General features: G+C 37.1%; 1 protein-coding gene across 1 annotated transcript; it reads right to left on the bottom strand.

Annotated features, from left to right (window-relative positions):
* Nucleotides 1-10,311: 10,311 nt before the first annotated feature.
* PRR32 (proline rich 32) lies at nt 10,312-12,280 on the bottom strand. The gene is made up of 2 exons (XM_030305753.1): nt 12,148-12,280; nt 10,312-11,333 (listed from the first exon to the last, which is right to left on the bottom strand). The coding sequence occupies exons 1-2, from the start codon at nt 12,165-12,167 to the stop codon at nt 10,454-10,456; spliced, it is 900 nt and encodes a 299-aa protein (XP_030161613.1). The 5' UTR covers nt 12,168-12,280; the 3' UTR covers nt 10,312-10,453.
* Between the last annotated feature and the right edge of the window lie 433 nt (nt 12,281-12,713).

Raw genomic sequence — 12,713 nt, 5'->3', positions numbered from 1 at the left:
AGTCACTAATGTAATACCATACAATGAATTTACTGTAGGTTGTATATGGAGACATGAAAGCTAGTTGATACTATCACATGACTTCACCATACACAGAGACATCACTCATGCCTGCTTCTCAATAGTCAAGTAAGTCAGGACTATTCTTCCATCGTTTTCTTTGAAATTGCACTTAGAATAAAATCCAAGATCTGCATGGCCACAATCCTCTGTACAAGACCTGCTTACTTTTATCTTACCCTGTGCTATTCTTCCTCTTTTTGCAGCTCTTTAGCTCTAGTGGTTTTCCAACGCATCCAATAGTACAACCAGATTCATCTAATGTACCGAAAACAGATAGAAAATGCCTGTAACATGTACCAGGCATGTGTAGAAAATGCAACGTAAGTAACATTAGTTGTAGCTTTGCCCATGAAAGATTAAGAAATTTTATAAATTCAATATCTAAGTATTATTTATGCAACTATTTGCCATAGTTGTAATCATCATCTTTCTCCATGGCTTCCTCAATGCTAGGACTTCTAAGTAAATAAACCAATTTCAATTTTAAAAAGGTTTTACCAACAACATCTTTTCATTGAAAATACGAAAAATCATGGATAATATATGTCATGTGAAGCAGTGACAAAACAAAATATTAATTTTGTTTTTTTTTTTTTTAGTGAGCACAATAGACCAAATTAAAATACCCATTCCATTCTTTAAAATAAAAATGTCCAAAATCTCTCAGTTGGAGGAGGTCTGGATAGGCTAAAAAGGAATTCAGGGAGAAAAGAAATTGAAGATACATTATTGTGGCATGGTTTTGATTAAAGTGAACATTTTCTGAGCTTTGTTGTTAACGAATCTTGCATATGGAAATTACAGTTGCTCTTAATCTGCTTTGAGAGGACTGATGCAAATATTAAAAAGTAATGAACTAACAAGATTGTTTGTTAATGCCACATAAAAGTGCTAATTATACATCATTTCCTGCCTACAGCTAAACCCAAAAGACATCTTCTAAGAAATTGTTAAATAAGCTTCTTCACTAGAAATGTGAATATAGTTGAGTGACATGATGAATTTCCATTTAAGGACCCTGGTGCTATTTCACCCTTAAAAAAAAAGGGAAAACAAATACAAAAAATATAGCATATTAAATGTATTCAAGGAGCAAAGTTATTTTGCTAATGGAAAATGTTTCATTAATATATTTATACCTGATATTCAACATATGCTTTAAAGGGTAGATTTCATGTGGAACTATATTTAAAGAATATTTGGGGGCTCATTATTCAGAAGATTCTTATAAATTTCAGTGTTATTACTTTTAATATTTTAATAATATCAGTCATAGCAGTCATTTTCCAAAATATATTTGAAATGTTAGCCTGGTTTTTGGGTTTTATGGTTATAGTTATATTTCTATATTATTCTCATAATAGTATTCTTTATACAGGTACAAGGGAAATGATTCATGAGATTGTTTTGCCTTCGTGTAAATACCATTAAAGCAACTGTCTTTTGTCAATTTTAGTTTTAATTTACTTTTTAATACGAATTATTTTTCTATGTCTAATGTTAGCTTTTTAGCAGGTAATTTGCAGTTAAATGCCTGCTGGTCTTTGATCATTTGCTGGGCATTTTGAATGGCAATTATTTTTTAATTCTATCAATGGTGAAATAGTGGTTTCTTTAATCTGGGATCATGCTTTTTAACAATTTTCCAGTCCATATCCAACAAGATATGAAGTTATTTGGACCCATTGGTTATGAACTTAAGCCACACTAGTATCTATTACTTCTATAGACAAATTAGAAGAGGGCACCCACTCGGTGTAGACAAATAAGAAAAGTTGCTTCTCCTCAAGATATACTCCTTAGCAAGCAGAATACAAACTGAATTTCAATCCCCATTTGTACCATTTTGGCTAGACACCTTTGTGCAGTGTACAAACTGTACAATCATATTCTTGATGTGCCTGCTTTTTATAGTCATTTTAAAGTATGAATATCATAATGGGTTACAGAAAAAAATTTTTAAGTAGGCTCCATGCCCAATATGGGGCTTAAACTCATGATCCTGAGATCAAGAGTCACATGCTTCACCGACTGAGCCAACCAAGCACCCCTAGAAAATAATTTATGATTTGTAGTCTACAGTCTGAGTTACATTATATTCAGTTTTACAATGTTTACATTTTCCATGCTTGTCTTAACTTCCAGGTTTTGAGTCGTTCACATTCAATAGGAAATAGTATAGAAGGGGAAGATACTGAGGCAGTTTGAAATTCCTAGCACCTTTGTTCCTGCCTACATCAGAAACATGATTCACCTACATGTCTCTGACATTTTTCTGGCTATATATGCTCTTCCAGGCTACTAGAATTAAAATTAGAATTACAGTAGTTCAATGGGAAATCAAGAAATTTGAATTGATAGGGGTGCCTGGGTGGCTCTGCCGGTTAAGCCTCCAGCTCTTGACTTCGGCTCAGGTCATGATCTCATAGTTCGTGAGTTCAAGCCCCACATCGCGCTTTGCACCGACAGCACAGAGCCTGCTTGGGATTCTCTCTCTCTCCCTCTTTCTCTGCCCCTTCCCCACTCATGTGCTCTGTTTTTATCTCAAAAATAAATAAATAAACTTTAAAAAAGAAATTTGAAGTTATAAGCATAGGTATATGAAAGGGGGGAGGTGCCTGGCTGGCTCTGTTGGTTGAGCATATGACTCTTGAACCTGGGATCATGAGTTCAAGCCCCACATTGGGTGTAGAGATTACTTTTTTTTTTTTAAAAAAGGCAGATATATGAAAAGATTGTTAAACTGAATTTATATCTACTTACACCATGCTACTTCAGCTGGCCTATCTTTTGACCCCTTGCCTACCTAAACCTGTAGTATAGTCCAGATCCTATTTTTTGCTCATCCTCCTGATTCCTCACCTGTCTTATCCAGCCCTAACCCATCGATGCTCAGTGTCTTGTGGAAACAGCCAAATATCAGATTTTGGCTAACATGACTACTACAGGGCCTCATTTCCCCAAGGACAAGAAATAAAATGTTGCAAAGACATAGTGGTCCTGAATTTGTCTCACTTAAACTCCTTGACTTAAACCTATAACTACTCTCATCACACTTGATATTTTTCTCTGTTTCTCTGAGTATCCACTTATTTAAAATTATGGTTACAAATAAAGTAAAATAAAATAAAATAATAAAATAAAATAAAATAAAATAAAATAAAATACTGGTTACAAATTATCTATAGCATTCTATTTTGTATTATATAATTGTCCCATTGCAATATAGAGTTGAAAGAGACCTTAGAAATCATACACGATGCCCTTTTTTTTACTTTTATATAAGCTCTATACCAAACCTGGGGCTCAAAACCATAACCCCAAGATCAATAGTCATATGTTCTACCAACTGAACCAGCCAGGCACCCATATATAATCTTTGTTCTATCACAACTGTTAATTTTAATTACAAAAATAAATTTTTTATTATAAAATTCAAAATATAGCTATGCGAAAATAAAAAATAGGTCACACTGTCACATACTTTTGAAACTTTTTTTACTTCAAATGCTTATAAAAGTTTTTATTTATTTTTTAATATTTTATTTTATTTTTTAAATTTTGATATTTTATTTTTAAGTAATCTCTACACCCAACTCGGGGCTCAAACTCACAACCCCGAGATCAAGAGTTGCATGCTCTATGGACAGAGCCAGAGAGGTGCCCCTGAAAGTTTTTATGTTTAAAATTATAATTGTTTGTTATTATTCTGATAGTGGTACTGTATTCTATCATTTGAATGTACCACATTTAGTTTACTTCAAATTTTTTGCTGTTATAATGCTAAGATGAGCTTAATTGTAGCTAAAGATTTATCCCACCCATGATTATTTCCTTAGGTCAGACTCCAAGTGGGATTCTTGGATCAAATGACACTGTAATTCTAAGGAATCTGTTTAATATTGCAGCATACTCTCAATAAATGTTCTGCCATTTGTAGTCCTACAGATAGTATAGGAGAGCACCCATATGCCCAAAGGATCTCCAAAAATGGATATAAATATGTAAAAGAAACTTTGCTAATTTGACAGACAAGAAAAAATATTTCTTGAGGCACCTGGGTGACCTACTAAGTTAAGTATCTGACTTTGGCTCAGGTTATGATGTTGCAGTTTGTGAGTTCGAGCCCTGCATCAGGCTCTCTGCTGTCAGTGCAGAGCCTACTTCAGATCCTCTCTCTCTACCCCTCCCCATCCCTCTCAAAAATAAACATAAAAAAAGAAATCATATTTCTCATTTTAATTTACACTTGTAAAGGATTTTATTTGTTTATTAGACATTTTTATTTCTTCTTTTGTAAATTACCTGGTAATGTCATTTATCTATGTTTTTATTTATTTTTTTATTTTTATTTTTTTAATTTACATCCAAATTATTTAGCATATAGTGCAACACTGATTTCAGGAGTAGATTCTTTAATGTCCCTTACCCATTTAGCCCATCCCCCAACCCCCAACCCTTCTTGCAACCCTCTGTTTGTTTTCTATATTTAAGAGTCTCTTGGGGCACCTGAGTGGCTCAGTTGGTTGGGCGGCCAGCTTCAGCTCAGGTAATGATCTCATGGTTCGTTAGTTCAAGCACCGCATCGGGCTATGTGCTGACAGCTCAAAGCCTGGAGCCTGCTTCAGATTTTGTGTGTGTTTCTCTCTCTCTGTCCCTCCCCTGCTCTCTATCTCAAAAAAATGAATAAACGTTGAAAAGATTTTAAAAAAGAGTCTCTTATGTTTTGTCCCCCTCCTTGTTTTTATATTATTTTTGTCTCCCTTGCCTTATGTTCATCTGTTTTGTATTTTAAATTCCTCATATAAGTGAAGTCATATGATATTTGTCTATTTCTGATCGACTAATTTCTCTTAGCGTAATACCCTCTGGTTCCATCCACATAGTTGCAAATGGCACGATTTCATTCTTTTTGATTGCCAAGTAATATTCCATTGTATGTGTACACCACATCTTCTTTATCCATTCATCTGTTGATGGACATTTGGGCTCTTTCCATACTTTGACTATTTGTTGATAGTGCTGCTATAAACATGGGGGTTGCATGTGCCCCTTCAAAACAGCACACCTATATGCCTTGTCATTTATCTATATTTTATGAGAATGTGCACTTTTTCTACTGGCAAGAATTCATTTGACTGCTCAGGTTAGCAATGTTAGTCATAAACTTGGATAATTTGGGATGCATATAGATTGCAGTTCTTTTGTGGACATGTCTAGCACTGAAGCAATAAAGTTCATATATCTCTGCAAAGATTTTTTTTTCTTCAGAGATTTTTCTTAAAGGCGTATCATTCTGTTAAATTGGGGCTTATCCATGATTTTAGTTATAATCATTATAAGACTCTCTCATAGGTGTTTTTTTTTTTAATTTTAGAAAGAGGGAGAGAGTACTCATGAGCAGGGGAGAGAGGCAGAAGGAGAGAGAGAGAATCTTAAAAGAGGCTGTATACTCAGCACAGAGCCCAACGTGGGACTCGATCCCACTACTCTGGGATCACTACCTGAGCTGAAACCAAGAGTCAGACGCACAAGCAACTGAGCCACCCAGATGCCCAGGTGTTTGTTTGTTTGTTTGTTTGTTTGTTTTTTTAACTATGAAACATTGTTTGTACTTCACCTTTTTCCTGCAGATGTGACTTATTCTTAATACAGATTTAAAAACCAATGTTCTATAGACAATTAACTTTTTAGTTAGGAAATTAAACACTGTTATCAGTACATTTATTGTACAATATATTGCTAATAACTGTTGAGCACCAATGAATTTTAACACAATGTATAAGGATTTTATATTTAAAGGAGGTGTAAATCTGCCACCTAAGAAAAATAATAGATTACCTGTTTTCTGGTGAAGTGTTATTAATAAAGCCAGCAACTCCACCTCAGAAAATGATGATTTAGTAGGAGGAGTGTAAAGACAAAATTAGAAAATGATCACTGTACCTCACTAGGGGAAAAAAGATTGAAGTTTAAATTAAAAAAAAAAAAAGAAAACAAAAATTCAGGCTTTTGTTTATTTCAGAATTTGAAGAGCAAATGTCCTTTTGTGAGCCTAACTCTTTGCATACTTATTTCACTAATAAAGTTAGTCTTGATGATGATGTGTCTGCTTGTCAAAGCCAGTTTGGGGGCTTGATAAAACCTAAAACAGAGTTTCCAGTTTCACATAAGGGAGTACGAGATTGGCTGCTATCTAAGGAAAGATGATATTTATAGGAAGGAATGAAGCTGTGGAGATAGATTCATTTTTAGGAAGGCTGGATAGTGTTTCTCTAATCACCTCATCCCCACCCTCTCAAATGTGAGGCTCTTAAACAAAACCTTTCTGTCATTAAATACTTAATCCATGGCACTTTTTTCATTTCAAACTGCCCCTTTCTACCTTCTCTGGGTTATATTCTTCTATATCCAAATTTATTACTTTTCCCACAGTACTTCTAATTTGCAGTTGCTCTCCATTCTAAAGCACTTCATCTCTTTTCAACTGACAGTGGTCCTACCCCTCTCTATTTTTAATCTTCTGTCTTTCTCCATGAGTTTTTTTTCACATGTGCAAACACCATCGTTCAACCCCTGTCCTGTGCTCCTTGTGTTACTTTGCCTCTGAGTCAAAGCTTTTCAAATCAGGGTGTTGGATGAAGTCGGTTACAAATGAATATTTCCCCATCAATTATATGATTAAACAATTAGATGGACAAAATCCTTTATGGTAAGATTGATGGGTTTGGTTTGTGTGCTTTATATTATCTTATTCCACTTGGAGAAAGAGATTTTCAGAGTTGAGAAAAATACAGTTTACCTCCATAAAGTCATACAGGATACTGGTCCATTCTCAAAAAACAATGGAGGAGTCACTTCATAAAAATAAGTACCACAGATAAGTTCTTTGAGAAATCAAGATACGGAGAAAGCCTTTCTAAGTGGTAGTGAAGTCCCCAAAGGTGGGTGAAGAAGCGTATGTATTTAACAGTCTTTAGTAAGAGTACTACCTTCTCAAGTACTTAAGAAGAAGATTGTATGATGAAGCACAATTTCTCTGACTTCTCAAATCTAGAGTTGAGTTGATAAATGCAATACATTCCATTATTATAAGAAAAAAAATAATATTACCACAGAGAAATAAATGGGTTATTTCCCTTAATTTAGTCTCATCAGTTGTCTTTCTGGGGGAATGTCACTACATCCAGCTCATTACAAAAAAGACATGCAAAGTTCTGTGATAGCTATGGAATCAACTTATGACATGACATAGTGGTTTTTGTTTTTTTTTTTTAAGTAAACTCTACACCCAGTGTGAAGCTTGAATTTACAATCCCGAGATCAAGACTTGCATGGTCTACTGACTAAGCCAGCCAGGCACCCCATGACATAGTGTTCTTTAATCTGTCTAAAATTTCTTTTATCTCTGGTTTTGGCCCATTGATCTTGAAATAGAGTCATTTTACATAGTTCTGTATTTAGGGCCTACAAAAATCAGCATCTCTCAATAACACGTGATAATCCAAATACATTGTTATAGTATAATGTAATAGTTATGTGAGGATATCTTTCTCCTCCATTTTATATATGCTACCTAGTTATTGAGTGGCAGCCACCAAAAAAAACACAAAAAAAAATGCACTTATGCCATGGTAAATAAAGATAGCACTATGATCTCAACTTGAAAACTCCAGTGCAAATAAATTATTTGGTCCTGGTTAGTATTTGTTATAATAATTCTCAGAAAACTGAAGTGTACTTTTAATGTCATTCTGGTTTATGAAAGACTATAAACTTAAAAAATTTCATAACTTTGAACTTCAACCTTTTCAGTATTCTGCAGTTTGATTGGCTCCATGTGTACTTCTTCCATCGGGCTGCAGAAGTTGTAAACGCTGGAAAATAGAAATGGCTAATGAATCATACTTGGGACATGGAAAAGGTCAAAGTTGTACAGTTTATGATTATCTTCTAGAAAATATATAGGACATTAAAATTCTGATGCTACAGTCTTGTGACAAAGAATATAATGAGAACAATAAATAATAAACAGTACGACATGAATCTTCTTGTGACAATGATTATAACTTAGAATCGGGAATACTTAACCCATTCCCATTATTATCAGAAGAAAGGGCCACTTTATTGATGTTTATCTTTTCCTTTTGCAGTTAAGAGCTATTTAAGCCTCAGAAAAGAAAGGGAAAATGTATATGTCCAAGAGTGTTGAATATATTTCATTATAAGCACTTTCCAAAATGAATAGGATGTTGGTGCTGTAGGGTTAATATTATCCTGGATAATTTAAAAATAGCAATTTTAAGGCAAATCATATGTTTAAAATTAATCTCCTACTGTTATGGAGGATGTCATGTCGACACCTATGATAACAAAGTGATACATTATTTCCGTACAGAAGGTATGAATAAACAAAAATATTTACATTTTGCTTGCATTTAACACCAGGATCCCAGGCTTATTCCATACTTGCATACCCTGAAATTTTTAATGCAGGCACAGAGCTCTACATAAACTAAAGAAAATATATTTATCCTACATCACAGAGTTATAAAGTGTCAATGCTTCAATTTGCTAATAGTTATTTTTTATTGCTCACTGTAGGTATTCAGTGTTTAGAAGTGATATAGAAAATAACACAGAGGGCATTAGGAAAGAGAACAGAGGGTTGAAAAAGAGCAGATTGTGTTGGTGGCCCTTTCTTGTTACAGAAAATTTGTCATGAATGGCTGTAATTGTGAGTAGTCTTTCTGAGCCTTTACCATGCTACTTCCTTTGAGAAGGAAAACTTATCCTGTCCTGCTGTCACTTACCACACCTTTTGGCAACTCTCCAGAGATGCAGCACTGCTGTTGACACAACAACTTGATTTCTTGTCAAAATATCTTTTAACATCTGGCTCCAAAGATATTTTTGATGACTATAAGCATACCCAACTCCTCTGTTCATTAAGGCTGAAAATTCAATAAGTGTTTGGTACGCTGAGACTAAGCTACCTCATAGTGAGCAGCTGTCAGATGATTTGCTGAATACTTCTGCTCAGCCCACCACAGTGAATTGATGGAATTGTGCCAGCTTTAGGACATATACGGAGTGAAGGGAATTTTAGCAAGAACTAACCAGATGCTCCTTCTAAGCTTTGCACTACCACCTGTAAATGTAAACAATCTATTATGAAATAAATGGAGACAAAACCCTTTATGGATCCATGTGTCCTTCATGTCGGAGTAGCAACAAACCGGTTATTGGTACTAAAAATACATCAATGGCTTTGGTTATAGGCAAGGTGCCTTTTGGATCTATAGGTTGTGTCAGCCTTTAACTGCTTACATCACCTACACCACCAATTCTGGACATGAAAAATGTTTATTTGAAGACCCATCACCTAAAGATATTTCTAATTTAGTGGTTATTCACAGATAGTGACACTTTACTACATAGTGAATTGGGTTGTACCCTAGTTAGAATGACGGTCTTTCCATTCTGCATGTTGTGCCTATACCTGTCATTTGAATTTGAAAAAGCTCCTATCCAGGCATTGTGTTAATCTCTCAGAACTATCATTATAATGGGGCACTGCAGCACATTATAGAGTACAAACACAGCAGTATCTGAGAAAATCTACGTGAGTAAAGTATTTTCATTTGTGTTTAAAAGTTATGAGTAGATAGTAGCTCTGTGTTCAGGCAAGAGGTGAAGGGACCAGCCCTGTTCCACCTTGTCCCTGGACTTTTATTAAGCCAACTCTGTATTTACCATGTATTTAAGTAACAGTGTAATGCTGAGGGGCAAGCTAGTTCAAGTTTGAAGCAATGGTCCACAACTCTCCCATCTCCTGTGCCTCTGTTCTTTCCTCATCTTTCAGCCTGGTTCTGCCTCTACCTGGCTGTGAAATGTTGGCTATTTCTCTCACCTCAGTCTCATCTGGCTATTTTTACTCTGTGCATTTTCCTCTATTATATAGACTTTGGTCTACTTTATGTACCTTAAGTTATCTATACTGCTCTGAGCAACCCCCATAGCCTTAGGCAGGTAGGAATTACCCACCTTAGATTTGGCCTAGCAAGAACCCAATGGACCCTCCCCTATAGTCACAGGGCTGCAAGCCACAGCTAGGGATTCAACTAAGCTACTTAGCACTAGTACATTAATGCTTTAAGTTCCTTAAAGATAAAAAACAAAAGCCAAGGCTTAGGCTCCCAGGGTGATGTTTTTAAAAAGAATTCACAGTATTTCAAACTTCAGAATCTTTATTGAATCTCCAAGCATGTAAGGCACATTAGTGCTAAACAGAGTCTAAGAGGGTAGGGGGGGTTTGAAATATAAAAACATAAATGAGTAATTTTCACTTTTTCCCCCAATCCTTTTTTCCCCTCCTTCCTTTTTGTCTTCAGTTGTTCTCTCTGTTTGAGGGCACAGGAGCCGGCATACCCCAGGAAGGAAAATTGGCAAAATAAGAAGGCAGTGGAGGACCAAATATTGGGGGTGGGGCAAAAGCAATAGGCATAGCAAGAAATGGACTGAAACTTGGAGGTCGTGGAGGTATAAAGCAATGAGCAGTAGGGCGAGAAGGTAAACCTGGAGTACTGGAAGACAATGGGAGAGGCCTTGGCCAGTTCTCCACAGGGTGCCGCAGGCCTCCAGGTGGGAAAGAAACATGAGCCAGCCTTTCTTTCCCAGTCATTCTCGTATTTCCTGAAGGCAGCTCCATTATCACCCCTGATCTAACGGTGGGGATATGAAGGGGGTCTCTTACTTGTGGACCCCTAGATGGAAAGAACCCCTGACCTTGTGGCAAAGCCACGTATAACCTCGCATTATTGCCACCTCTCTCGGTGCCCCCACTGCTGACCCTTGCGCCCCCTATCATCAGTGGGGGAGTGCTGCCAGAGAAATCCTGGGACACATTAATAGAATCCTCTCCCCTAAGCCTCCAGCCTGCCAGCCCCTCAGAACTATTTACTTCTGCTGTTGCTAAGGACTCTTCCGCAACAGCAGGTGGTGACCCACAGGGGTGTTTGTGAGATCTCGAACTGTCGACAGGAATGCAGGCTCCGGCGATGTGGAAGGGGCGCTCCAGCTGCTCTCTTGCCAGGTCGGTCAGCACATTAAGGGGAGGTCTCAGCAGGACACGATGGTGGCCCAAAGGTTCTGCATCATCTTTGGGCAGAGAACTCGGACACTGGAGGGACATGTCGTCAGGGCGTGGCTCCCGGATCCCACACTCTTCTGCAACTACTCCTCTGGGTGAAGGGGCATGTCCTCCAAGGCTTGCAAAAAATAGAAATAAATAAGTTAATAAAAATGGGATTTGGTGGCCAGACAATACCTGAAATATGTGATTGATTAAACCCGCTGGTATATACCAGGGGAAAGGGAGCGCCCGATCTCCTCCCAAGTGTAATCAGCAAGCACTTTTGGAGCCCACTTTCACCATGTCAGGTGGCTTCTTTAAGCGGCAGACTACCCAATTTCCCTTTCTGGCTTTCTTGTGGCTCCACCCTATTCTCCATTTCCCCACCTCCTCAAGGCAGTAAGGAAGCTGAGAAGGCCCAGAGAGCTTTCTTAAAATAAGTCTGCAGTGCGCCGGTTCGCCATACTAAACACAGCTCCTTCCAGTCCCGATAGGACCTATATTCCACTAAAGCCCAGCATTCAGATTCTGGCAGGAGTGTTTTGGAAAGTCTTGTGAGGAAAAACTTTTTTTTTTTTTTTTTCTCTCCGCAGAAGTAGAAGAAACGTTATTTTTGTTAACGAACACTCCAGTTTGTTTTAATGAAGTATCATTCAACATTTTCAAACTGTCTTTCATTCAACCTGTACCACAACCTAGAGTATGAATTTCCTCAAGTTTAAGCCCAATTGTTTAAACTAAGGATTTCAACTTTTGTTTCAAAATTACATTTGAAAATCCCCGCCCTTAAATCCAGTATTTTTAGTACTTGAGTTTGTGTCCTGCAAGTTTTTGTTTGTGATCCCCTCCTGCACTCCCTCCACCCACTTGTCCCTGTCCCAGTTACACAGGAAAACAATTCAAACTGCCTTTTGCCTTCAAAATTAAACAAAACTCAGTTTTGTACTTACACATTTTCAATACAAGCCATGGAGAAAGTAGGTCAGGAAAGCCTCCTTGAGGTGATGGAGAAAATCAGCTGAACGCCCACACAGGCCAACTCGGTCTGGAGAGACAACTCGTGCTTCTGCCTTAGAGCAGCTTGGCAACTCAAATGAAGCCAGGGACCAACTGCTTCTTTCTAGATTTGGAGTTCTCTTTCTGAGGTTAGCAGTTGCTAGGGAAGGGAGGGAGAAAAGGAGTGAAGAGGGGGAGGGGATAAATCTGTGACACTCCTTTGAAGCTAAATGTAGGACTCCTTTTTGCATAGTAGTAGGTGGATGGTAAGAGCATTCACTAAATCAACCCAATTGCAGACAAATCATTTCAAGATTTTAGAAGAATCATGGAGACATGATACTTTATCGAGAATTATTTCTTAAGTTTTAGTTAGGCAAGGTAGTTACCATCACGTCTCTTCCTAGAGTTTGGAAATACAAACATTGAGCAAGGTACCATGCTTAGTCTCCTAATTTAAAGTCCAGTTTTGAAGATGCATAGTTGGTGGGGAACAGAAGTTTGTGGGGTTAAATTGCTT

This window comes from Lynx canadensis, chromosome X, assembly GCF_007474595.2.
Source record: "Lynx canadensis isolate LIC74 chromosome X, mLynCan4.pri.v2, whole genome shotgun sequence".
Lineage (NCBI taxonomy): Eukaryota > Metazoa > Chordata > Mammalia > Carnivora > Felidae > Lynx > Lynx canadensis.
Note: the sequence above shows the minus strand (reverse complement) of the source record. Positions and strands in the feature narration are given on the sequence as shown.